The sequence below is a fragment of the Marmota flaviventris genome, chromosome 7 (assembly GCF_047511675.1).
Source record: "Marmota flaviventris isolate mMarFla1 chromosome 7, mMarFla1.hap1, whole genome shotgun sequence".
Taxonomy (NCBI): Eukaryota; Metazoa; Chordata; class Mammalia; order Rodentia; family Sciuridae; genus Marmota; species Marmota flaviventris.
The window spans coordinates 42,825,709-42,853,085 of record NC_092504.1 but is presented as its reverse complement, the minus strand read 5'-3'; the positions used below and the strand labels follow the sequence as shown (position 1 = coordinate 42,853,085).

The 27,377-nt window shown below is 37.4% G+C and overlaps 1 protein-coding gene across 1 annotated transcript; it reads right to left on the bottom strand.

The window, feature by feature from the left end:
• Nucleotides 1-4,090: 4,090 nt before the first annotated feature.
• On the bottom strand, nt 4,091-21,071 carry Exoc1l (exocyst complex component 1 like). Its single transcript, XM_027936092.3, has 3 exons — nt 20,951-21,071; nt 10,166-10,296; nt 4,091-4,357 (listed from the first exon to the last, which is right to left on the bottom strand). The coding sequence occupies exons 1-3, from the start codon at nt 21,069-21,071 to the stop codon at nt 4,091-4,093; spliced, it is 519 nt and encodes a 172-aa protein (XP_027791893.1).
• Nucleotides 21,072-27,377: the final 6,306 nt, after the last annotated feature.

Genomic DNA, 27,377 nt, shown 5'->3' with positions numbered 1-27,377 from the left:
TTTTGTTGATTTTGACAAGCATCAAATGTTTAAGGATTCTCACTGTGGAAATGTACAAGACAGCATTCCTCTGGTGAGCAAACTCCAGGAGGATAACAGGCATCCGGTTATCCACACTTGGAATATTCTACAGTTTCTCCCTGGAAATAGTAAGATGACTAATGCATGCTCTATGCCTAGCTGCTATGGTAATGTCCTTCATTGGGAGGCAGTGTGCTAGAGTCTTATCGGCCTCAACCTTAATCTCAGATTAAGGGAATAAAGGAACTCTCTTAGACAACACCAATGTTGTCACTGGGCCTACACTTGCCTACATAACTGTAACTTTATACAATAAGCGATATGTACTAATGATGTCAATGACCCAGTGTAACCTATGGTTATAAATAAAGCTGGCAGTTTGGACAAGCAGCCCCTTTTACTTTGCCCCAGCACCTTGCTTGCTTCTGTCTCTCTTTTGTTTTTCTTTACACATATGTACTCATGTAACCATCACTAGGACAATCAAAATATTTCTGAATATATAAACAAACAAGGGCTAGACTAAATGTAAAAGTAGAACTCCAACCCACAACTTGCAGCATGCAGCCCAGGAAACCAATCTACTACATGCAGTAACCAGTCCATGAAATAGTTCAGGCAACCAAAAATGACCAGGACTTGATTAATAATTGGCAGCTTCCCTAATTTTTGATCTCCTTCTTCTCCTATGATGGGGATCAAACCCAGGACCTGCACATGGTAGGCAAGCACTCTACCTGAGCTATCTCTCTCACCTTAAATATTTTGCTTTTGTTAACAAAGTCACATGCCTTTGCATGGGTCATTTTATAGTTTTGCCAAAGTATCTTTGGGATAGAGTTCTAGAAATAGCCTTGCACGTCTGGGTCAAAGAGTAAATGTATATGTAATTTTGCAAAATATTGTCAAATTCCTCTCCTAGGGATTTTGTATAATTTTCCATTCCTGAGAGTAATGAATGAGGACTATTTCTATATCCAATGGAATATTGTCAAAAAATTAAAAAATTTTGCCAATCTGTTAGATGAGAAATGAGATTGCCCCATAGATTTCATCTGAATTTTTTTCATCGTGGGCAAGGTTGAGCATCTCTTCATATGTTTAAGTGTCATTTGCAATTCTTTTTCTGTGAACAGTCTGTTCACATGTTTTGCCAATTGGAATGTTGGTCTTTTTTTACCCCTCAAATTTAGAAACTCACTATATATGAGGGATATTAGCATATTTTTGTATAAGTTGCAATTTTTTTCTAGTTTTCAATTTGTTATTTGGCTCGAGCTATAGTTTTTTCCATACATATTTTATGTAAGTTTCTTAACTTTTTAGTTAAGTTAATCATATTTTTTCCTTTATTTCTGGATTTTGAGTGATCACTAAGAAAGTTTTCCCCACTTTCAGTTTATAAAAAATTCATGCATACTTTCTTCCTATAAACTTAAGGTAGTCTTTTCTTCCTTTTTAACAGCTTTATTGAGATATAAGTCACATTCCATACAATTTACCCATTTAAAGCTCCAAGGTTTTTGGCTTATTACATTACTTTCTAAAAGTTGTAATTTTTAAATTTGCATTTTTAACCATTTTAAATTGTATAATTTGGTGGCATTAATACATTCCTTCACCATGTTGTTTAGCCATCACTATTTCTAAAACTTTTTCATCAACCCAAACAGAAACTCTATAACCATTAAGGAACTCCTCCTTCCTTTCTCTTCCAAGTCTCTGTTAACTTCTGACCTATTCTGTCTCTGAATTGGCCTATTCCAGAAACTTCCTGTAAATGGAATTATACAATTTTTGTTTTTTATTTAACTTAGCATATATAATGTTTTCAGAATTTATCCATGTTTTAGCATGCATCAAAACTTCATTCCTTTTTGAAGTTTAATGATATTCCATAGTATAGTTATTCTACATTTTGTTTATTCACTCATCTACTAATGGACACATGCTATTTTAATCTTTTGCTATTGTGAATAATGCTGCAAATAGTCCAGAAAGCCAGCCTACTATGAATATTACTGTACAAATATCTATTATATATTTCTGCTTTGATTTCCTTTGGGTCTTTTGAATTTCTTTGAATACCTCAGAATGAATTGCTTTTGGACATTTGGTAACTCTATTTTTTTTTTTTTTGTGGTGCCAGGGATTGAACCAAGGACCTTATGCATATAAGGCAAGCAATCTACCAGCTGAGCTATATTCCCAGCCGTCTGTTTAGTATTTTATGGAACCATTTGCATGGATTCAGCTTGACCCCACCGCAGCCATCTTGAGTCATAACCGCCATGACCACTCATGAGTAACCCTGGTAGGTTTTCCCTGTATAGTATAAGTAAATGAGACCATTAGAGTGGTATGTACAATGCTACGATTAGACCCTGACTGGATCCTGGCTCTGTCAACATCAGAAATGTAGCTGAAATCTTTGATAAGATTTATTTATAAACCTTATTGATAAGGTTTATCTTAAGATAAACCATGTACTTTCCAGCTTGGATGAGTCCACTTTGTTCTGACCATTATTTACACCTCTCCTTCTGACCCAAACTGTGGGAGTCCAACTGGTTTCTCTGCCACCCAGGATTGTCAGTGTGTCCTTAGTAAATTGCAATCTGTGAAATCCTGGATCTTTCTGCCTCTTTTATTTGGTCTCATGACACCAAGGGGCCAGTTTCATATACCGTGCTGGGCTGTTCTAGAACACTGCCAAATTCTTTTCTTTAGTGGCTGCATCATTTTACATTTTCAGCAGCAATAGAAGAGGGTTTCAATTCATCCATGTCCTTGCTAATGCTTGTTATTTTCCATTTTTGTTTTTTTTAATTAAAAACAGTCATCCTCATAGGTACGAAGTGATATTTCTCTTGACATTTATGGCTTTGATTTGCACTTCCCTATTGACTAATGAGCACCTTTTTTGTGCATATTGGCCATTTATATATCTTCTTTGCAGAAATCTTTGTTTAAGTCCTTTGCCCATTTTAAAATTGGGCTGATTTTTTTTGGTTACTGAGTTGTAGGAGTTCTTTATGTATTCTAGACATTAAACCTTTTCTGAAAGATGATATGAAAACATAATCTCTCATTCTGTAGGTTGTTTTTTGCTTTTTGGATAATGTCATTCAGTGTAAAAGGATTTTATTTTTGATGAAGACCAATGTATCTATTTTTCTTTTGTTTCTCATTCTTTTGATATTATAAGAATTCACTGCCAAACCAAAGTCCTTAAGATTTACCCCTGTGTTTTCTTCTAAGAGTTTTATATTTTCAGTTTTTATGTTTAGGTCATTTGTCCATTTTGAGTTATCTTTTGTATATGGTATAAGGTAGATGTCCTACTTCATTCTTTTGTCTGTGTATATCCAGTTTTCCCAGCATGATCTGTTAAAGAGATTATTCTTTTTCCTTTAAATGGACTTGGCACCCATGTAAAAAATTAGTTGACCATAGACATATGGATTTCTTTTTGAATTGGTTTTATTCTAGTGGACTCTGTGTCTATCATTATGCAAGCACCACACTATTTTGATTACAATAGCTTTGAATTGAGTTTTGAAATCAAAAGTGTGAGTCCTCCAACTTTGTCCTTCTTTTTCAAGATTCTTTTGCTATTTGGAATCCCTTGCAATTCCATGTGAATTTTGAAGATTGACCTTCCATTTCTGTAATAAAGGGTGTTGGAATTTTGTTAGGAATAGCATTAAGTCTGCAAATTGCTTTGGATAGTATTGCATCTTGAAAATCTTGTCTTCTTATCCATAGACATAAATGTCTTTCCTCAGATCCAGGTCTTTTAAAAGTACTTCTCAATTTTCTTTAGCAGAATACTAATTTAGTCAAAGCCATGCAACTTCCTTCCAAAGTTACCATGAGATACATTGCCCAAAACTCCCAAATGTTGAGAGATGGCATTAAAGCACATTTCACTGAAATCCACAAAGCATCCCTTTATTTTCATATAAATAATAGCCACTGATGAAGGGAAAAATAAAATTTTGACGATCAGCATTTACTTGAGGAACCATTTTTGTAAGACACTGATAAAGGAATATGGAATACATCTTCAAAGTGGCAGGGGGCACAGAGATAAGCACACCAAATTAAAAGCATAAAAGCATATTCTCATGAGAACCAAGCAATCCTTGTTGTTGGAGGACCAAATGGAATCATCATTAATGTAAGTAGAATCAAAGTTCACAATCTGCAAGTCCTTCTTGAGGTATGCATGATTCAGCTTATTTACAGTTCGAGCAAAGGAATATTTAGAAGCACAACTATATGCTTCCAAACTGTACACTTTCTTGAAGTGCAGATCAAAAAATGGATTGTCCTAGAAGAGAAAGACAGAAATGACTTAGTTCGTAGCAATGAAAGTAGTTTCCTGGATTCTCTCATATTCTCCTGGATATGTCTATTGAAAGTGACAGTATCAAATATATTTCTAAAATCTACAAATAAGCGTTTCAAAACTACCTGCTTCAAATGTAATTCCTTCTAAAAAATAAACAAGAAAGATTATTTTTGAAACATCTATGTCTTGTCAATTATACACATGAAATGAATGTCATAGAATGTGTAGTTATCACATCTTCTCTGTGTAGTAAATTTGAGAAGATGGGATGGATATAATGAACCCCCTTACAGACTTTTGGGGATGGAGGTGGAGAAAAGCATTTTTCTCTGGTGTCTTTACTAGGAGTTTGGTCCTCTGTGATATTTAAAAGGTAAGTGGGGGAAATGCAGGATGGCTAATTAGCATTTGACATAGTACAGATGGCCAATTTGATGACTTTGCAGTTGACAGCACGGAGTAATCTTTGACAGTAATAGCAGGGACCATTAGTCATTTGACAAACTGCTAGAATGCCTCTTATTGGATGGCTCTAGGTTCTTGCAATATGTCTAGTAGAAATGCTTCAAAAAAGAAGAGACATCAAACCTAATCTGGATATTACGTATTGAAATAATAATAATTGAGTCTGGAGTAGTGGTACACACCTAGAATCCCAGGCAACTTGGGAGACTAAGGCAGGAGGAACTCAAGTTCAAGGACAGCCTCAGCAATTTAGCAAGACTCTGTCTCAAAAAGAGATTGGGAGGAGGGGAGAGAGAATAATAATAATTGCTATTGTTATTATTAGTAGTGACAACAGTGCCTTGCTCAGTGGTCAAGTACTTCTGCAGCATATGTGGAGCCCTAGATTCAAGTCCTAGCTCTACACACACAAAACTATATCATGCATTTATAAAGTGTACAAAGTATATTTCTGTTTAGAAAATATTTTCACAATTCTCCCTAATTCCCAACTCTCCTTGAGGGCAAAGGTTTTGCATTCCTTGTGTTCCTCATGCTCATCCATGGCAACCATTGTTGTCTCAACAAATGTGTGTTGGACTGATCTGAATTGCTTCTATGTAAGAAGAAAAATGAAAGTAAACATTGCTTAAATGACAAAGAGGCAGAGAGGGACCAAACCACACAAGAGTGTAAATTCACTAGCAAGTAGCTTTTAAGCATTATATACAAATAACTACGTATTTTCAAACAGGAAAACTCTTGCAAAAGGCCAGAAAAAGAACATGGGTTTTGAAACTAGAGGACCATTTTGACTCTCTGATGTAACCATGGGCAAACTACTTATGTGATCTCTCACTTTTCCATTTTAGTTAGGGTTGCCCTACAGTTTGAGATTAATCATATAAAATGCCTAGTATGGAGCTTAATAAATGATCATACCCCAAACATCTGTCCCCAAAGATTGTGATACTGGTGTTAATACTGCTTTGCTTTGTACCATTATTTTTTTTAAACAACACTTTAAAAGGAAGATATAAGAGTGTTGTGATTTCAAAGGTAGTGCTCCCTTAGCCATACCTTGAATGTTTTTTCTAACTGTCATACATTGAAAGACAATTCTGCAGAGACTGTCAAAAGGAAATCTCCATTCCACCACCAGATAGTAATCATGTTCCTTAGATGGTTTTCTCTTCCATTTGCTTCTTGTCATGTAGAAAATATCCTTCATGTCTTTGAGATAATGAGGATTAATCTTTGCTTTAGCTTAATAATTGAAAGGACAAGCGTGCATGCACATAGAATACAAGTCCCTTCCTTTCTTCATCTCCCCCCTTTCTTTCTAGAGCTAAGAGGGGATCTCATAGATTATTTAGTAACCCCTTATTTATAGATGAGATGATAGTTTTCCAGAGAGGTGAAGCACAGGCCACACCTAGAGTTAAGTGGCAGAGTCAGGACAAGAACCAACACCCCAGCCTGCCCATGCCCAACTGTTGGATCAGTCAGTCTCCAAATCTAAATCATTTGATTTATGCTTTATAAACTGTCTTCAATTTCAATTCCATTCCATTTTACACTTGATAATTTTCTGGCTTAAAATTACTCTATTGACAATTGTATTGTTGCCATTGAGAAAAATGTAGTAAACACTCCTTTCAATTGAGAGAGAGAGAGAGAGAGAGAAAGATAAAGAGAGAGATGATTTTCCTATATTCCCAGAACATTCAGGATGGATATATATATATTTTACATCATTGTAGAAAATAAATGTTTTTTAAAAAACTCTTCTTAGGATATTATAGTTTTCTTGTGACAGGACTGATAAAAATATCCCAGGCACTGGCCAAATTTAGAGACATTATGACACCACTAACATTTGAGAACATGAGAAACAAAGAAAAGAAAAAAAGAAAAATGGGCCAATAATTGGGTGAGGGTGGTTAATTTCTGAACTATGGATTGGTGAAACTGACCTAGACTTCTGTTAAAATTTGGTACAGTATAGAAATCTGGCAAGTACAGAAAAGTATAAAGAAGAAAATAAAAATTGTAAAATTTTTAACCTTGTTATACGGGGCTGTTTCATATATACATGTACATATACACATACATGTAACTACATGTATTTTCTAGCATTAAAATTTAAGATTTAAGCCAGGCATTATGGTGCACACCTGTAATCCGAGTGGCTCAGGTCAAAGTCAGCCTCAGTAAAAGCAAGGCGCTAAGCAACTCACTGAGACTGTAAATAAAATACAAAAAAAGGCTGGAGATGTGGTTTAGTAGTTGAGTGCCCCTGAGTTCAAACACCAGTAACAAAAAAAAAAGAAAGAAAAAATTAAGATTTAGATTTCTATAATATAATAAATATGCAAAATTGACACTATTTTAGAAAAGCTTTGTTTTCAGTTGATTTTTAAAAAACTTATTAAATAGTGAATACTTGTACTTATGTTTTGAGGTATTCTTCTGGAAACCTGCATGCTATTCCATCTTATGGATATGCAGCAATAGGTTTAATTGCCTAACATTTAGGTAAAATGTATTGTCAGAAAAATATTACTTGACTGGATGCAGTAGTACACGTCTGTAATCCCAGTGACTTGGGAGGCTAAAGTAGGAGGATTGCGAGTTTGAGGCCAGCCTCAGCAACTTAGTGAGGCGTTAAGAAACTTAGTGAGCCCCTGTCTCAAAATAAAAAATTAAAAGTGCTGAGAGTGTGCCTCAGTGGTAAAGCACCTCTGGGTTCAACCCTCAGTACCAAAAAACCAAAAAAATTATATGAGTAATTAGGAAACAAAGCAATGAAATCCAGCGCTTTCACCAAGGAGTCCTGTCAAACACAGAAAGCTTGAAAAGTTCAAAACCCACCTGAATCAAATGTATGAAATATGATATGTCAAGAGCTTTGTAATGTTTTGAACAACCAATAAAAAAAAAAAGAAAAATAGGATTTCTAGGTGTTAGTCAAGGTAATAGCAGAAGGCATATATGGACATTCAGATTAGATCATTAAGCAGAGTTTATGGCTGTTACTGTATCCTCTGAGCTTAGCAGGACCTTCGGTGCTATAAATTCTGATAGAGGACTGAACAAAGAAATTAATAAATATATGAATTTGTGGAGGTTGAACAACCAATCTAAAGAAGGCAAATTAACAGATTTCTGAGTAAAGTCTAGCTCTACCACTTAATAGCTGTTACCTTGAGGAAATCAATTAGTTTTTTTTTTTTTTTTTTTTGGTGAGGGGTACCAGGGATTGAACTCAGGGGCACTCAACCTCTGAACCACATCCTCAACCATTTTTTGTATTTTATTTAGAGACAGAGTCTCACTGAATTGCTTAGGGCCTCACTTTTGCTGAAGCTGGCTTTGAACTGGAGGTCCTTCTGCCTCAGCCTTCAGAGCTGCGGGGACTGCAGACATGCAGTACCGCGCCAGGCTCAATTAGTCTCTTTTTTTTTTTTTTTTTAAGAGAGAGAGAGAGAGAGAGAGAGAGAGAGAGAGAGAGAGAATTTTTTAATATTTATTTTTTAATTCTCGGCGGACACAACATCTTTGTATGTAGTGCTGAGGATCGAACCCGGGCCGCTACTGCTTGAGCCACATCCTCAGCCAGGTGATTAAAATTATATATGGAAGGGACTTAGCTTGATTCCTGGTACCTTGTAAGAATTTACTAAGTGTGGGATCGTTGCTAGTAACAACACTAATAGTAGTAATAATGATAACCACCGATTCCTTAGAGGTATGTCCTTGGCTCTACCTGCTTTATTAGTTTTGTTATTGCCTTAGATAAAGTCTTAAATGTTCAGTTAATTAATTAAATGTGTATCATACTACAGGGGCACTCAACCACTGAACCACATCCTCAACCATTTTTTGTATTTTATTTAGAGACAGGGTCTCATTGAATTGCTTAGGGCCTCACTTTTGCTGAAGCTGGCTGATATTTAAAAATCAAGATATTAAAAGGTTTGGTAGGTTTGGTAGGTTGGAACAACAGGCCAAACTAAGAATATGATATTTATTAGGATTAACAATAAATGAGCAGGGCACAGGGGCCCATGCCTATAATCCCAGTGGTTTGGGAGGCTGAGGCAGGAGGATCTTGAGTTCAAAGCCAGCCTTAGCAACAATAAAGCATTAAGCAACTCAGTGAGACACTGATTCTAAATATAAATATATTTAGAAATAATATAAATGATATAAATATATATATACACACACAGATATATATATATATATATACACACACACAGATATATATATATATATATATATATACATACATACACACACACAAAATAGGGCTGGGGATGTGGCTCAGAGGTTGAGTGCCCCTGAGTTCAATTCCTGGTACCTGCTCCCCAAAGGAAAAAACCAACAATAAATGAATTTTGCACACATGGTGGTGCACACCTGTATTTCTAGCAACTCAGGAAGATGAGGCAGAAGGGTTGCAACTTACAATGTGCAAGGCCCTGGGTTCAAACTTCAGTACCTCCCCCCCCCAAAAAAAAAGAAAGAAAGAGAAAAAAATGAGTCTTATTGAGTGCCTGATATCTATCAGGTAGAAGGCTATGACCTGGTCTCAAACTTTAGAAGGGGCTTTCCATTCAAAGGGGAGTTAGAGTAATACAATAACTGCAGTTTGTAGGGTTATGGCCTCAACATATTTACATCCACAATGAATGGGTGCACCGGGCGGGGAGTCATGAGTAGGACTTCACCTAATGGGAAATCTGGAAATGGGGTAAGAGGTGGGGGGGGATTGGGCATTGTAAACTTCAGGAGTCAGTACTTAATTAGACATTGTGGGCATATAAAATTCAGGGGCAGGATGAACTCTCCCTCTCCAGAAGACTCTAGAATCAGACTGGGAAATGACTATTTAAGTGGACAAGAGGGGAGACTCTTTCTTGTCTTTCAACTCTAAGATTCTAGGATTTCCAAGCACTACGATCCTTCTGCAGCATGAAGGCGGCTTGCTGACAGAGGGAAGGAATCCTCAAAACCTGCAGAAGAAATTGGAGAGAGTAATGGTGGAAATGTAATATGTTTGGGAAAATGGCATTCAGATTTTTAGGCCTGACTGACTGGTTTACTCTGTTAAGAGGACCTTGGGAAAAATGCTTTTAAATTTAATAGACAAAACTCAAATTCAAACTCATAAAAGCAAAACTAAAAAGTAGATCACAGGAAATTAATCCATACCACTTAAGAACAATATGTCATTTTAACACTTAGTACATGACAAGAATATATGATGTAGGATATTGAGCATAAAGATCACCAACATATTGATCCCACATCTCCCTTATGAAACATAATACTTACAGTGTCTGCTTCTTTTCCATCAATCATCTGCAGATCATTCAAAGACCACTTTTTTGTTACTTCATATTTTTCATCTAAACCTATTCTGTAGTGTTTTACCATGATTATTTTCACTTCTTCATTTTTGGTCACTGTAGGACAGAAAAATTCTTAGTTTTAGAAGACTATAAATTATTCAAGTCACACTTTTCAGGATTATATATACACTTTTTATATAATGATCTTGAACCCACATTATAGTTTTGGCCTGAATTTGAGACCTGATGTAGTTGAACCTTCATGAATATGCCCCCCAAATTTGCTCCACATGTTAAATTTATTTTTGCAGCAATTATGCTGCCACAATAGTGTTTGTCAGATAGAACTCTGAGCTATGTGCTTTGAGCTCTAAACTTTGTGGTAGAGAATGGGATTCAACGTGAGGCAGGAAATAAGAGGCCTAGCATTACAATACAGTCAGTGCCAAAGTGTTTACCAGAACACATTATAATTTAAATTCATGACAGTATAAGCAAGTGAGGTAAGAACAGCAAACAGTTCTGCTCACATAGCAACACAGGACAGTACTTCGGGAACTGGGACAATTTCTTCTAAATTTGCTGTGTGAATCATGACCACCACTGACCTGTTTGATGTTGTTGGAGATTTTTAATCCTCTCAAGTATGCCTCTTAAATTCTAGTGTTCTAAATGATGCCTCCAGCACAGAAAATTCTAGTACTATGCTTTGAAAATTCAAGGAAATCTTTGCTTATTTTATGTGAACAAAATGAGGGAAATAATTTTCTCATCTTAAAATAATTTCTTTGGTTTCACATAAACACATCAGAATTATCAACATTTTATTATAGAGTTTCTGCTTTGAAAATTACCAGTGAGTTAATCAAGGAGTATTTCCTTACGAGTACTTGCTATTTGCTTGATAGATTATAGATGCCAAAGGGGAGACAAGTAAGAGCCTGCCGTCTAGTAACTTATGGTTTTGTTCAGGAAACAGGGCTAACATACATATATTATAAAGAGGTGACAGATAGGGATCAACTGTCTAAAACTTTCTTTCAAGGTAGATAATGTCACCTAGAGAGCTGCACAAGCTGGTTCTGTCTTCTAAGAATGAGAATTTGTTTGGGGGAAGATTCTCTTTTGATTCTGCTATGGTTTAAATGGGTCCCCAAAGTTCTTGTGTTGGAAACTTAATCTCAGTGCACACTAGTCTGGCATGAGACACAGGAGGCTGGTCTGGACCTCAAAGGCTCCAGAAATGGGGTTGGGGAAGGGAGTAATTCTCTTCTGAAAGAACAGGTGATACTGAAATCAAGATGACCATTGGATCTCAGAGTTAACAACAGGACTGGAGAAGAGGTTCTGAGCAATTTGACAAATCTAAATGAGGTCAAGGTGACAGGTGGCCAGTGCAAGCTCGTACTGCAATACCAAGCCAGCAGGTCTCCTTCTTCTATGAGCTAGAGACTAATAAAATGATACCCTGTTAAAAGAGTATTTTTCTGGTGGCTGTGATGCACAGGATACATTAAAGAAGAAAAGAAAGAGGAACCAGAGAACCCTGGAGGAGGCAATGTGGCTCAGTGAGTTATGGCACCAGATGTTCTGGAGTCAAACTGGTAACACCAATATGGTATGGCTCAGTCACTTAATCTCTGGAGAGGATAAGCCTCATTTTCTCCTGCCATAAGGCAGACGTGAGAGTGATATAAACTTTATCTACTCAAGATTAAAGTGGATACAGTATGTAAAGGATTTAGGATTGTGTCTGACTCATGGTGATTGCTGAAGAGTTTTGCAGGCTGTGGTGGTAGCCTACGCATGGGATGAAGGTAAGGGAGACAAGCGGCAAATCTGAGTAATGTTTAAAATGAGGCACTTCAGCACTTGGTGGAAAGCAGACACTGTATGCAAGCCCAAATAGCAAAGCATGGAGGTTGAGCTGGCTGGGTGGAATAATGAGTTGTTTTTTTGTGTGTGTGTTTGTGTGTGTGTGTGTTTGTGTGTATGCCAGGGATTGAACTGAGCCATATCCCTAGTCTTTTTTTTTTTTTGTGGCGGGGGATGTACCAGGGATTGAACTCAGGGGCACTTGACCACTGAGCCACATCTCCTGCCCTCTTTTATTTAGAGACAGGGTCTCACTGAGTTGCTTAGCACCTCACTTTTACCGAGGCTGGCTTTGAACTTGTGATCCTTCTTCTCAGCCTCCCAAGCTGCTAGGATTACAGGCGTGTGCCATCGTGCCCAGCTCCCCAGTCCTTTTTATTTTTTGTTTTGAGACAGGCTCTCCCTGAGTTGTTTAGCACTAAATTGCTGAGGTTGGTTTCAAATCTGCCATCCTCCTGTCTCAGCCTTCTGAGCTGCTGGGATTATAGGCATGCACCACCACACCCAGCTTAATGAGTTTTGTTTTTGTCATACACATAAGGTATTCACAAATTAATTCAGGAGAGAATGAGATGGAAGTTTTGTAGTTTAGGAATGGAAATAGAGACTGGAGGGTTTTGAGTGTGGAGAGGTTTCCAAGACCAGGTGTATAAGAAAAGAGCAGAGGAAAGGGATAAGAGAAAGTGGAGAAGAAAGAGATGTCAGCAAAGGGTCTGAGAAGAGGCCTCAGAAAAGACAGATCAGAGAGTGCAATGCCATGGAAATCAGAGGATGATCTTTTTCAGAGGTTTGGAGACAATCCTGCGAAATCACTTTGTTAGGTAAGGTGGAGTTCAGCCCTGGCACTGAATCTGACTTGGGAAGGTCATTGATTAGCACCATGAAGGCAGTTTCTCTATAATGGCAAGAGCAGAAGATGGTTTGCAGAGGATTCCTTTGTGTTCTACTGTATACAGATTGAGTACACATTCTGTGCCAGTTCCTGGGTTAGGTAAGATTACACAAGGTAATAAACATGGAGGCTAAAGGCTATGACTTAGACATATTCCAAGAGTTCAGAAGAAGACATATGGTGCATTTCAGGGTCAAGGGAGAAATTGAGGGGCATGTCTAGAGAGGACCTCAAGATCTTAATCCAGGATCAATGAATGACTCAAGAGTCTGAAGTACCCCTGTAGCTGTGAGGTGCTAAGCAACTCAGTGAGAGCCTGTCTTTAAATAAAATTGTGTAGAAGTTGGTGGCTTTCTGCCATCTGTACCACTCTAGCCCTAAAAATGTCTATCTGTACAGTTCTAGATGTCAGCTTTGCAAAGAGGAAAGGAGGGGAAGAACTGCCATCAGGCTGGTGCATTGTAGTGGAGGCAACCTTAGTGAGGAAAAGATCTCAGTAGCTTGCCACAATTGTTAAGCACAGGATCTTGGAGGAGGTTCCTTCAACCAGAAGACAGTTGTGTCTTCCCGACAGAAGCTGTACCTCAGAATCAGAGGATTATATTCTTGTTCAGCTAGATGTCTCACTAAGCTACTTTAGAGGGTGAGAGAGAATGGGGGTGGAGAGATAAGGAGAAATACTTGGACACTATATGAAAATGTAACTTTCAGGGAGCAAATTCCACTGCCTCATCTACAAATTATGATAACCAAATGATCAAAGATAAAGGCATTCATTCAATTCATTAAGTTGATATTTATTTGAGTGCCCTTTTTTGTACTAAGCATGGTGTTAGAAATTGAGATTTATGTATATAGATGACTCTATGACCAGTGTGATTCTGCAATATGTACAATCAGAAAAATGAGAAATTATACCCCAATGATTCAAATGTATGAATTGCCAGGATCATTATAATGTCATGTGTAGCTAATAAAAAAAATTAATTCCCCAAATTAATTCTCACTGAGACTGCAGGGGATGGGGGCTTCAGAAAGAAAACCAATGCTAACGGTGCTATGAATGAGTCAGGACACAGAGGGACATCATCGTCTGACTGGTCATCAGGAGGAGCGTCCTGAGGAGGTCATCTGAGCTGCAAAGGTAGGAGTTAGTAGAATGAAGAAAAGAGTAAAGGGGGCTCTGAGAAGCACAGGCACAAAAGCATGAAGCGCTTGACACTTTTTGAGTCATTATAAGTATTTGCTGCTTTTGGCAGCAGCTGTGAGTGTGGCCAAGTGGAAGGTAGCAAGTTAAGCATGAGTTAGTCCTGGAAGGATCTGGAATGCCAAGCCATGGGATTTAGATGTTATTCTGAAAGCTGTGGTAGGTGGTGAGGAAGTGTTATTGAGGGATTTTAAATGAATGGACAGGCAGGGATTTAAATTTTAGAAAATTCTTTTGGAAGGGTTGGGAATATGGCTCTGTGGTTAGGCCCCTCTGGGCTCTATCCCTAGTACAAAAAAAAAAAAAAAAAAAAAAAATAGAAGGAAAGAAAGAAAGTAAGTAAGTTAGTTCTTTTGGAACATTCCACAAAGGATGGGTTAGAGGTTGAGAACAGAGAAAGGAGATGCTAAGCAGATAGAATCTACCAGTTATTGAGTTTGCTTACATTAATGGTCACTGCCCTACCAACACAAAGCTAAGAAAATAAAAGAACATGCTTTAAAGATTAAACTTTTGATAAAAAGAAGCAGCACAGAGAGACTACAGCCTCCTTAATTTGACAAAATGACTTCCTTTAGAACTAAGGAGGCTCCAAGAATTCTCTGTAGCCATAAGCCAAAGAAGTCTGCTCAGGCTGGAGTTGACCCAATCCCTAAATTCCGTACTTGAGCTCTGCTGCCAGCTCAAATTAAATGGCCATCACCACATTAAGGCACTGGCAAAGTGGAAACTTAGCACATCTTCTTAAAACAGAAATGTGTTTACATAGTAAAAACGATAGAGTGTCGGTTTCACTAACATCAGAGCCTCTGTTGGAGAATTACGGCTTAGGGAATGATATCTGCAGATGCAGGGAACTTCAGAATTAGACTGCTCCACTTTTAATATTTTAGTCTGCGTTTCCAGAATTATGATCTTAACTCATAATCTTTTTTTTTTACCTTAAATTTAAAAATGAGCTTTGTCATTGATAAATACCTCTATTATCATGACAAAATGATGGTTATATTCATGAGTCAGTATTGGCAAATTGATCCAACATGATTTGGCAGAATAGAGGAAAAATAGTAGCAAATAAGTAATTTGCATAGGAATGCTTTAAATAAGTAAGATCCTTTTATTTTCTAATCCTAGGTTTATATAATTGTTTTCACTATTTAAATTAAGTAATAGGAAAAAATTACCACCAGATATCGAAGAAAAGAAGCCTTTAGTGACATGTCACAAGGCACTGATGATGCCTTGGGGTTGTTGAGTAGGCAGTCATTAATGTCACCTAAAAAGTAATTTTCAAATAACATTTTTCTAGAAATATTTTTATAAAATCAATTTTGGGGCTATACTGGGTATCTTTAAAATATTAAAATGACTGACAGTAAGCAAGTTAGGACATAAGTTATTGATGTACTCTCAGAAATAGGAGAGAGAATGGAAGAGAAAGAAAGTGCTTTTTGTGGGAGCAGAAGAAAAGAAACAAAGAGGGCCGTCCGCTAAAGCTCAGGCAAGGTCTATTTAATGAGCTCCAAGCTACAACAGTCTCAGATCACCTTCTGAAAGCAACACAAGAGAGTGGTTGAGCACAAGTGACCTGAATTTAAAGTTCTCATTTGTCACTTGCTAGTTGATGATTTGGGGCAAATTATTTAGTAACTGTAAACCTCAACTTTATTGTCCACAAGAAGTGGTAGATAAGATAATGCATGGGGAGTACTTAGCATAGTCGGGCGTGTGTGTTAAGAAACACAGTCATCTTTCTGGTTAGAAGCAGTGTCACAAAGTGGAAAGAACTTTGGTTTTAAAATTACTTCCTGTGACCGTGGGGTAGTTACTTTACTTCTTATGACCATGGTTTCTCATCTGCAAAACAGAAATTTAACCTCATAAAGTTGTCATGAAGATGAAAACGAATAATGTATAGAAATGGAATTAAATAGACTTGTGCCTAACAGTCTGGCTGAGTTTTTTTTTTTTTTTTGATACTGGGGATTGAACCCAGGGCACTCAACCACTGAGCCACATCCTAAGTCCTCCTGATTTAGCTTCCTGAGCTGCTGGGATTACAGGAATGCGACACCACGTTTGGCTATGCCTGACACTCTGTAGGTATAATTTACAACTATTTATTTTATCCCCTAATAAATAAGGCCATTCTAATAATGAAAAAGTTTTAATATTTTTTCCCTTAAAAGCTCTGCTATAAAGTTTCTGTTCACTCTATAATTGATGTGACTTGGACTTTAGAATAGGTGGAGCATATTGATTTCCACATTTAAATTCCCAAAGTAGAAAATTACCAATGGGAAAATCTGTCTCAAGAGTGACTAACTTATGATGTTATTGTAAGTCTTTGATTTTATAGATAATGATAGTATTCCACTTCTAGTATCCGAGTCACCAACCCTTTCAGGTGTAAAAGCTAAGTCATAATAAATACAAGGTAACAAGAGATCCCAAAGGGGACATATCTGTGTTGTACTCTCCACTTATAATTACTCTGATTTGGAGAGTCAGAATACAGAATAGTTTATTTACATTTCTCCATAGAGATATTTCATGATGGTCAACGAATGTGCTATGTACTTTGCTTGTGTGAGGGAGTGTCTGGGGCGGGGACTTCAAAAATAATGAAGCATTTTTCTACCTTTAGATACAGAGCAAGATATGCCTTTTATTTTAAGGTATAAAATTGACTTTGATATTCAAGATTTGTTCCTCATCTCATAATCTTGATGAAAACTAAGTTTTGTGGTTTATGATATTTGTATTTTATTTTTAGTAAAGTGTACTTTTCATCAATCAATCCCATATTTCTTCTTTTCCTAATTTGTTAGAATAGAGAATAAGTGCAATCAAATTAGAATTTCTCCAAGTGCTCGCTCTCTTTTCGAGAACAGAGTGCTATATTGTTGTAAAACCAAGTGAATTCATATTTATGAAAGGAAATATAGGTTGTGAATGGGAAGATATATCAAAGCAGCCTTAAGTAAATCTGCAACTTGAAAAATAAAAAAAAAATGCACTCTCCTCTGCTCTGTTGTCAGAATATGTGCATAGTTGTTTGGATATAATTTGACCCACACAGTTGTTATTCTACCACTATTATAGCATCTTTTCTTTGTTTCTATGATGTCCGAGGAATTGGACCCAAGACCTTGCACAGGCAAGCACTTTACCACTGAGCCACACCCCCAGCAAAATAACATCTTTAAGTGTCTGAAAACTTTTCAAAATGTCATCCTATATTTTCATTCTTAAAAACACTACAATAATTTGTTCTCAATTTAGTGCTGGAAAGATTAAACTACTATCTCCCCAGATAATACTATCATCATGAAATGAAAAATTTAAAAAGTTATTTAGTTTTGTGATTTGTTTATAAGATTTTGGGAATTCACAAATTTAGCAACAGTGGTTCCAAATGAAGCCTCAAAAATCACTTTTAGTAACCCCCTTTATTTGTCTTCATATTCTTAATTAACACTCTTTTGTAAATGATTTGACAAATTGTTAGGTTCTTTGATTCATAGAGGAAAAAAGTTCTGCTTTGATAGCAAAAATTAATATATGTAGAAAAATTACATATGATATTTTCACAATTCTAGCAAATGCCCTTAATTTCAAATTAATATCTGTATATGGAAAATTGTTTTCTAAAGACATGATAATACCTTAAAATAGTCTATATCTTAATAGGCATATAATTTAAAACATAGTATACAGTATACTCCATTAATTTTATATCAAATGAACATATTTATATACCTTTACTATATATTTTATTCTAACTACAAATGCATATTTATAGTATAGACCTACATACACATATTTTAGCATGTATCTTTACAGTAAATATATATATATATAAACATTTTAATTCATTGTTGATGAATTTTAAAATTTTATTTATTTATTGGTATGTGGTGCTGAGAATCAAACCCAGTGCCTCATACATACTAGACAAGCACTCTACCATTGAGTCACAACCCCAGCCCACACAGTAAATATATTTTTTCCGTACATTTTAAAAAGTATAATGCTATCTTTCTTAAAAACCCACCTTTCATTTATTGGAATATAGTTTGTCATTATTTTTTTTTCTAGTAAGGACTTTATAGGGGAGCACTTCATGCAAACATAGACGTTTTTATTTCCATTTCAGAGATGTTAACACTGATGCCAGAGATGTTAACACTGATACCAGAGATGTTAACATTGATGCCATTTTGTCCCAAGTTCATAGCTGATAGGCAGACAGAGCAGGGCCAGATTTTACAACCAGATCGACCTGATTCCAAGCATTCCAAGGGATGTGTTAACCATGCCCTGCTACCTCCCAGTTTTGGCTAAGGTTTCAATATGCCATTTCAAGTCTATTGGAGTGTCTCGAACCCATTTGCACTCTCCTCATTGCTCTCAGGACTTGTTCCTTCCTAGTGCCTGCACCTAACAGACCTCCTACCCCTTTCATGAGATGCTGGTTTTGACCGTCAATGATAATGTTGTTGGAGGACTGGGAAGATAATCCCAGGGAGAAAGGGACATGTAAACTCTGAGGTGGAGGGAACTGAGGACCCAAGACATCCTCAATGTGTATCCCAGCAACTACAGAGAGGAAAATTGAATTAATGACATCTGCATTTTACATTGGTCAGGTAATCATCAAGATTTAACAGTAAATGACAATACTCTGGTTGTGAGACTCCTGCAGAAGGACAGACTCCAGTCATATAAGTAGAAAGTACTGCCAAATTTCAATTTTTTTTTTCTCTTTCGGCACTGGGGACTAAAGTCAGGGTCTTGGGCATGTTAAGCCCATGCTCTACCACTGAGCTTCACCACCTGCCAAATATATTTCTTTAATTTGAAAAATGCATTATATGATTTGATTACTCTGGACCTGTGAGCCTTGCAAATTTGGAACCGTTAGATTATAGGGTGTGCAAGGAAATCAGAACTATGTGACGTCTCCTTGAAGGGGAAGAGCCCTCCAAGGATAGTAACCTGCCTCAACAATTTTGATTCAGCTTGTTTGATTCCCATCGATGGAAATTTTCTAAGTAAAACATAGCCAAAGATAAGATGGTCGAGCATTATTTAAATTACTGTTCTACCAAAATGGGTTTGTAATGGTCATAAAAATGTGCTATATTGGGGGGAAATGCTCACAAATTGATGGATGTGATATAGAGGAGAAAAGTTAGTAAAAAGTTAGTGAACTTTTATCTGGAGTATCATAAAATTGTCTTCTTTCTCATCCCCTCGTTTTGCACCAGGAATTGAACCCAGGGGCAGTTAACCACTGAGCCACATCCCCACCCAGGTTTTTTTTTTTTCTTTTTTAACAGGGACTCGATAAGTTGCTTAGGGTCTCCATAAATTGCTGAGGCTGGCTTTGAACTTGTGATCCTCCTGCCTCAGCTTCCTGAGCCGTTGATATTATAGGTATTCACCACTGTGCCTGGATTTCTTCCTCATTTTTGAGAGGACCTTGTTTTTTTCTCTTATATATGACAGAATCGTTGAATCAATTCCAAACATTTAATTCAAGGAGATGTTTCATGAGACAGTGATTTGGTAGTTAGGATACAACATGGATTCTTACTTAAAGTGTTTAATTGACCTTCCCCCACAATTTACATTCTTTGTTTTTCCTGAGCTGATTACGTTTTTTCTATTTGTTGATATGCCCAGTTCCCACACTTTATATGTATAGCAAAAGAGGCTAAGGTGTTCAATAAATATTACTCTTCTTAATACTGGGCAAATATGACTGTATTTATTAGAAATTATTATTTTTTTTTAAATTCAAGCACTTAACTTAGAGATATTCTACTTCCCTTACAGTACTCCCTCTTGTTACCTTTGGAAAGGCCTTCTAAGCCAATTATCAGGAAAAGAATTATAACAAGTTCTCTGAAAATAGGGGTGCACTTTAAAAAGGAAAGTCCACAATGAACACCAAGTTTCTTTTCTCCTAAGCCTCTGAAAAGTATTCAAAGGCACAGACTGGGATATTAAATTCAATAGTGGCACACACATTTCTATCTAAATTCAGCACAAAAAAAGTCACAGGTTCAGCAAACTATAATTAAGTGAAAAAGCCTATTCATGACAATTTTCATAAATTTTAAAATGCTTGTTTTACTTAAATCCTTTAGAGAACATTCCCTTATCCTTAAAGTTCCATCTTCATGAGCTGGTTTCTACCACTAAAGGATTGTTTTTCATATAAGAGAAATATTTTTTAAAGGCTCATTTCTGTCTTCAAAACAGAAAATCTAAATCCCAGAAAATCTAAACAAATGAATGGAACAAAAAAATAAATAAAATAATAATAAAAAAACTAAGGTTTTGTTTCTTTCCTAGGATGAAAAGAAAATTCCAGTCATCTAAAATGGTTGAAAATAGAGATGTATAACTCAATTCTTCAATGTATTTAAAAATATACAGAGAACTCCCTGTTGAAGTTTTAAAAATGAACTCTTACACAATAATGAGCTCTTACATGCCACGAGAGTGAACTAAAAGATTAGAGACAAGATAATCAAATCAGAAGTACATATTCAGTTTCATTTCTGAACAAATAATCAAAATATTATGATATCATTTTTCTTTCTTTCATTTTAGCACTTTAAGAAAAATTCAATGGAATCCAAATTCTCAAACTAGGCATAGTTAAACTCTATCACAAGAGGCACACATCTGCTGTATAAGAAACACAGACAAACCCCCCTACCACCCAAGCATCTTTAGATGACTTGCTTTTTGAAACGAGAACAGAAAGAGTAGATTACCTGACACACAGAGGTAGTACCTGTCCTGCACCGAGAACTCAATTTCAATAAACTCGTACAGATTCTGTGAGAGTGGCTTAAACAGTTTCTTCTCCAAGTCCTCCTTCACCAATGATGACATTTCCTCCAGCTCCCCTTGGCCTGATATTTTGGTTCACACTCAGGCTTGCTCTCCTTTTGCTCCTTGCTGTCTCTTTAGGCTTTGCAATCCTCCCAGTTTACCCGCCTTTAACTTCTCATTTGTAGCCAGAACCCAGGCTCCAGAGAGCACCGAGTGGTCAGTTCCTCACTGCGGTATCTGCCCAGTGGCAGCAGCGGCTGCAGCAGCTAAAATACAGCAGTGGCACTAGCCCCACCGCCAGCCTTGAGCATCCAGCCTCAAGCAGGCTGCTCTCGGGAGCTCTCCTGTGGCTCGCTGATGGGGAACATATTTATGAACGCCGAGCCATATCCACAGATCTACTTGTGGAGTCCCCTGGTTATTCCAATCTAAGTACCCTTTCCCCTTTCACAGCAGCACTCTGCAGAGAAAAGACCACCACTGCCATCATATAAATCAGCTGTCTGGCTCTATTGATTGGGATCATCTTCCATTAAGAACTTTGTTCTCATCCGCCAAGGAAAAGGCATCCCTTCTCGCTCTAGGCATTTTCAACAAGTTTCTTTCCCCACCTGCAATGTGTTCAGACCTTTGCTTCCAAAGCTCTAAAGATTATGGATCTAAATTGTAATTTTTAAAAAATTTTTCAAAATTATTTTTAAATGGACATTTAAATGGGATCATTTTAATGCTATTTATTTCTTCACTCACAGATGAAAATATATTAGGTACTTACTAAGGGAAAGCATTCTGTTTGTTTCTTGGGAAGTTTCTTTTTTTTTTTTTTCCAATTTAACAGGACATTAGAGTTTATTTGGGTATAGCCGTAAGTAAATTATTCAATATAGTTGTAGGAGGAAGGTGAAAATTCTCTTTCGATTGTTTTCATTTTCTCTGTGGTAGTATAATATTCCCAAATCATCAAGAAGAGAAGAAGAGAAAAGGAGCAAGTATTTGAGAAGAAAGAAAACAAGATATGAGATAGTCCTTTGGGGGAATGCAAGAGTGACTTGATTAGGAACAGGTCAGGTGTCATCATACACTGGGCTCAGGGACAAGTCAATATGTGGGGATCCTTCCAAAAGTTGATAAGGATTTCAAGACGGTGACAAAGGCATTTTAAACCAAGCATGGGGCCCTTCTAAGCCTGGGCACTGTGCAAGCAAACCCATGAATCTTAACCTAAGGCAATATAGTAGTTGCTTGCTCTCACTAAGGATGAAGATCAGGAATAGCAGGAGAAACAGTATGTTTGCATAGTTTTCTGTACTGATGATGAGTTACGAAGCCTTCTCCATCCTTGTCCTTCTCTGTCCTTGTAATCCTGTATGTGCAGTCCTGATATCCTGAGTCCCAGCTCAAATAGCAGGTAAGAGTTTGCTTTTGAGTTAACTGCCTTCATATTTAATCTGTTGAAACACCATATGCTGTGCAGACTTGAAAAAACTCCATTGTAATCTTTAAACCAGCTCCAGGATGGCTTCTCCTAGCTCCTGCCTCCAGCCACCTAATGTGGTAGCGAGGTTTACAGAAGAGAGAGAGAGAGAGAGAGAGAGAGAGAGAGAGAGAGAGAGAGAGAGAGAGGAGGGAGGGAGAGAGAGAGAGGGAGAGGGAGAGAGGGAGAGGGGGAGAGAGAGAGGGGAGAGAGAGAGAGAGAGAGAGAGGAGAGAGGGGGGAAGGGGGGGAGGGAGAGAGGGAGAGGGAGAGAGGGAGAGGGAGAGAGAGAGCTCTTGGGAAGTTTCTATCCTCAAAGAGCTTATGGTCTAATAGAGATAAGTACACCATATAATTAACCCAAATGTGTGAAAGTGATACATGGCACCAAACAGAAGGGAAAACAGACTAGGAAATGTACCTTTTCCTGGAAAGAACAGAAGAAGTACCATGGGAGAGTCTGAAGCTGGGAGAGTGAGAGAAGAGCACAGAGGTGGAGAAGGAGGGGCATATTGAAATGGAAGGAGCATTGTGAGCTGCATCAGTAAGCATAGGGTAGCTGAAGGTGTCCTCTCCAAAATCCCATTGCTGCCAATGTGGTAGTATTAAGAGGCGGGGCCTTTAAGAGGTGAGTAGGTCATGAGGACTTCTCCCTTAGGAGTGGGATAAAGGCTGACAGGCTTCCCACAGCCTTCCTCTGGCTTGCCCTTCTGCCTTCTGCCATGTGGTGACACAGCATTCCTACCTTCTGAAGGATGCAGCCCTCATTAGACAATCCAACCTCAAGCCATCTCTGTCTCGGACTCGTAGCTTTCTGGCTACGAATTATGCTTTGAATTATGCAGTCTGTGGTATTTTGTTATAGTAGCACAAATGGACTGAGGCAGGGTGTTGAGGGAGGACAGAAAATTGTCCTATTTTCTTGAGTTGTAGGGTGTGTGTATTTAAAAGATGAAAGAAAGATTGGGACCAGATCATGGAAATGCTTCTACAACAAGTTAATCCTCTAGACTGTATTCTACAGAAGTAGAGAGCCAATGAAAATTTGGGGGCATTCGTTCAGCCATTCTTTTCACAAACATTTATCAAGAGTTGATTATGTGCTGGGCTCTATTCTAAGAACTGGGGATATGACAGTGAAAAAAATGGGCCAATTCCCTGCTCTGAGAAGTTCATTGGGGTAGATGGAAAATAAGGACTAACCCAAGCAGCAGTGCATTCAGGGTGTACAAGGCTACAAGACGCAGAATACATGACATAAAGATATAAATAATCTCATGTAATAAGGTCTGCACGTAAGCTCCCAAGGTGAGCGTAAGGCTGATAGAAAAGAGTCCCAAGTGCTTTCCATTCTACTCTCCTCAGATACTGGCTCTCCCCTCCCACACCACCTCAGGCAGCTGTGGTTCAGCTCCAAAGATGCGGGAGGGGGGGAGAGGGGGAAGCAGCTATTTTGATTTTTCTTTTGTTCCAGAGGCAAAATACTTCTCAGAAACCTGCCAGCAGACCTCCCTTTGCATCTCAGTGGCTGTAACTGGGTCATATGACGACCACTAGTAAGGTAAGTATTTGTCATCTTTGGTTGCTTTCAGGGGAAGTGGGACTTTCTAACAAGCAAGAGGGGTTGGGTGTGACTGTGAGCAGGCAACTGATAACGTCTTCCATGGTTGCTCTAAAGAAAAATTAATGACATGCTCCTAGCTAGGTTGAACTGCAGGGTCCTGGGGGAGATATTTGCTTTCATAGGCCTGTTTCCTCATCCATAGAATAATGTAAAATAACCTCTTTTCCTACTTTAATATCCTTCTATTCTCTCTGTGATTCTGAGAGTATATAAAAACAATTTGGGGGCTGGGGGTGTGGCTCAGGGGCAGAGCATGTGCCTAGCATGAGAGAGGCCTTGGGTTTGATCATTAGCATTGCAAACAAACAAATAAACACTGACCATCCCCCCTACAATTTGGGTAAGAGGAGCAGAAGAAATAGTGAGGGACAGTTTTGTTTGTTTGTTTTGGTACCAGGGATTGAACTCAGGAGTACTCCACCACTGAACCACATCCCCAGCCCTATTTTGTATTTTATTTAGAGACAGGGTCTCATTGAGTTGCTTAGTGCCTTGCCATTGCTGAGGTTGACTTTGAACTCGCGATTCTCCTGTCTCAGCCTCTGGAGCTGCTGGGATTACAGGTTTGTGCCACTGCACCTGGGCAGTTTTTTATTCTCACAGTATAGCCAAGATATGTGGTCTGCAGTACCTGGCACATATTGGATATTCTTGTATTCTTTCATTCAGTCATTAATTTATTTGTACATATTAACCGATGAACAAATAAATAAATCAAAAAATCATGTAATGGTTTTTAAAAAAATCTTTGCTTTGATGGTTTTGCAGCGATATATCCTCATGGAGGAAGTGTACTGTGAGGGTATATGTCTTACCGGATATTTACCCTGTGTCAATAGCCATTTTTTGTTTCCTGGTACCAGGGATTGAATGAAGAGGTGCTTTACCACTGAACTACATCCCATTTTTTTTTTAAATTTCATTTTGAGACAGGGTCTTGGTAAGTTGCCCATGTTGACCAGGAACCTGACTTCCTTCTGCCTTAGCTTCTTGAGTTGCTGGGATTCAGATATGTGTCATGGCTCTTGGCCAATATCCATTTTTACTTCTTACCATGAAGACCTAGTCTTCAGTTGTGAGAGTTTCAAGTGGACTTCTGGAAGAATTACCACAACTCTCCCTCCATGTCCTTAAAAAAAATTGCAAATTTGTATTTCATACAGTCTTAAGTAATATTGAAATTAGAAGCTTGGAAATTGTCCTTGTGACTTTATAATTCCAAAATGAAATGTTTACTGTTAACTAAAGTGTTTTTAGAAACTATCTGCCATTGTGTTCAATATTCTTATGGCATTGATTTGTGTTGACAGTCATAAAGAAAAAGTCAAAAAGGCATGTTAAAATGCGAATGTGTAAGATTCTAAGTAAATTGTATAAGAACAATCTATCAAAACATTATCTAAGTTAAAGAATTCAAATAATTGGCCTTAAAAAACTGCAATTGACAATTCATTAAAAATAGAAATAAGGAAAAATTTTAGAGATCTTAATTTCACTGTGTGTTAGTTCAGGCAAATAAAATACTAAGACCTTGGAAACTGACATCACAAAAGAGGTTGTAGAAAAATGAAAAATAGACCTCCCAAAGCATACATTGATGCTAACAATATTTAATAGAGCTACTAAAACATTCTTTCCTCTTAACCAAAGATTATTCAGTTAGTAAATTTGTTTTCTGAAATGATATAGATTTATCAATTAGGGATAAGGAGGACACTTTGGAAAAATGGCATTTTAGGGGGAAAGACTTATTTTAAAAATCTGTAAATTTAACCCAATCAATAAGTGGGTTAAGAAGTGAACAGACATTTCACAGAAGAAGAAATACAATCCATCATCAAATTTATGAAAACCTGTTCAACGTCTCTAGCAATTAGAGAAATGCAAATTAAAACTATGCTGAGATTCCATCTCACTCCAGTCAGAATGGCAATTATCAAGAATACAAGCAACAATAAATGCTGGTGAGGATGTGGAGAAAAAGGCACATTCATACGTTGCTGGTGGGACTAAAAATTAGTGCCACCACTCTAGAAAGCAGTATGGAAATTTCTCAGAAAACTTGGAATAAAAACTTCTACCATTTGACTCAGTTATTCTACTCCTAGGTTAATAGCCAAAGGACTTAAAATCAGCATACAACAGTGATACAGCCACATCAATAATTATAACAGCTCAATTCACAATAGCTAAACTATGGAAGCAAACTAGGTGCCCTTCAACAGATGAATGGATAAAGAAATTGTGTATATATATATACACAATAGAATAATACTCCACCTTAAAGAAGAATGAAATTATGGCATTTGCCTGTAAATGGATGGAACTGAAGAATATCATGTTAAGCAAAATAAACCAATTCCAGAGAACCAAAGGCTGAATGTTTTCTCTGATATATGGATGCTAATTCACAATAAGTGGGGGGGCACTAGGGAAGAATAGAGGTACTTTGGATTAGACAGAGAGGAGTGAGGGAAGGGGAGAGGGTATGATGGTAGGAATGAAAGTAGATGAATTGAACATTATTACCCTATGTACATATATGATTATATGACCTGTGTAACTCTACATCATATACAACCAGAAGAATGAGAAGTTATACTTCATTTATGTATGATGTGTCAAAATGCACTCTACTGTCATGTGTAACTAATTAGAACAATAACAACCAAAATCTCCAAATTTTCTAATGTATTTCCTAGGAGGAAGGAATTTTTGATACCTCCTATTGTACTAAGGATGCCTGGCTGTCCCACCATTGTGGTAAAGCCTACAGGAAGCTTTGCCTGTACATACAGCCTACCTGATGGTGAGGGATGGGAGTTACTGGAAGAAAATGTCTTGCATATGTGACCTGTCGGAGCTGAGGGATTGAGGTCTGTGTTGAGAAAGAGCTAAACTAGAGGGCTTGACTATAATTTCAAAGCCCATTTTATCCTCATTTTATTTTCAGAGGCTAAGGGAAGATTTTTCTTTTCAGTTTTGGTGTTGGAATCTTGCTTTAACTTACTTTCAACTTTAAAGTTTTTGCATTCTTTTTCAACCACAAAATTATTTGTTTGTTGAAGAAATCTGTGACTAACTTTCTTAGTTGTATATATGTAATAAGATAATCATGTTAGCAAATGATCATATGAGTCCCTTTTACACAGTCACAAATTATGGGAATGAAAGGTCTGCACAGAGTTTAAACCAAGGCAGTTAATGCTCCTCTGGAATTAGAGTTGGCCTCGTTAGGGTTTGAGGCGCCAAAGTTCTCAGGATTTTCT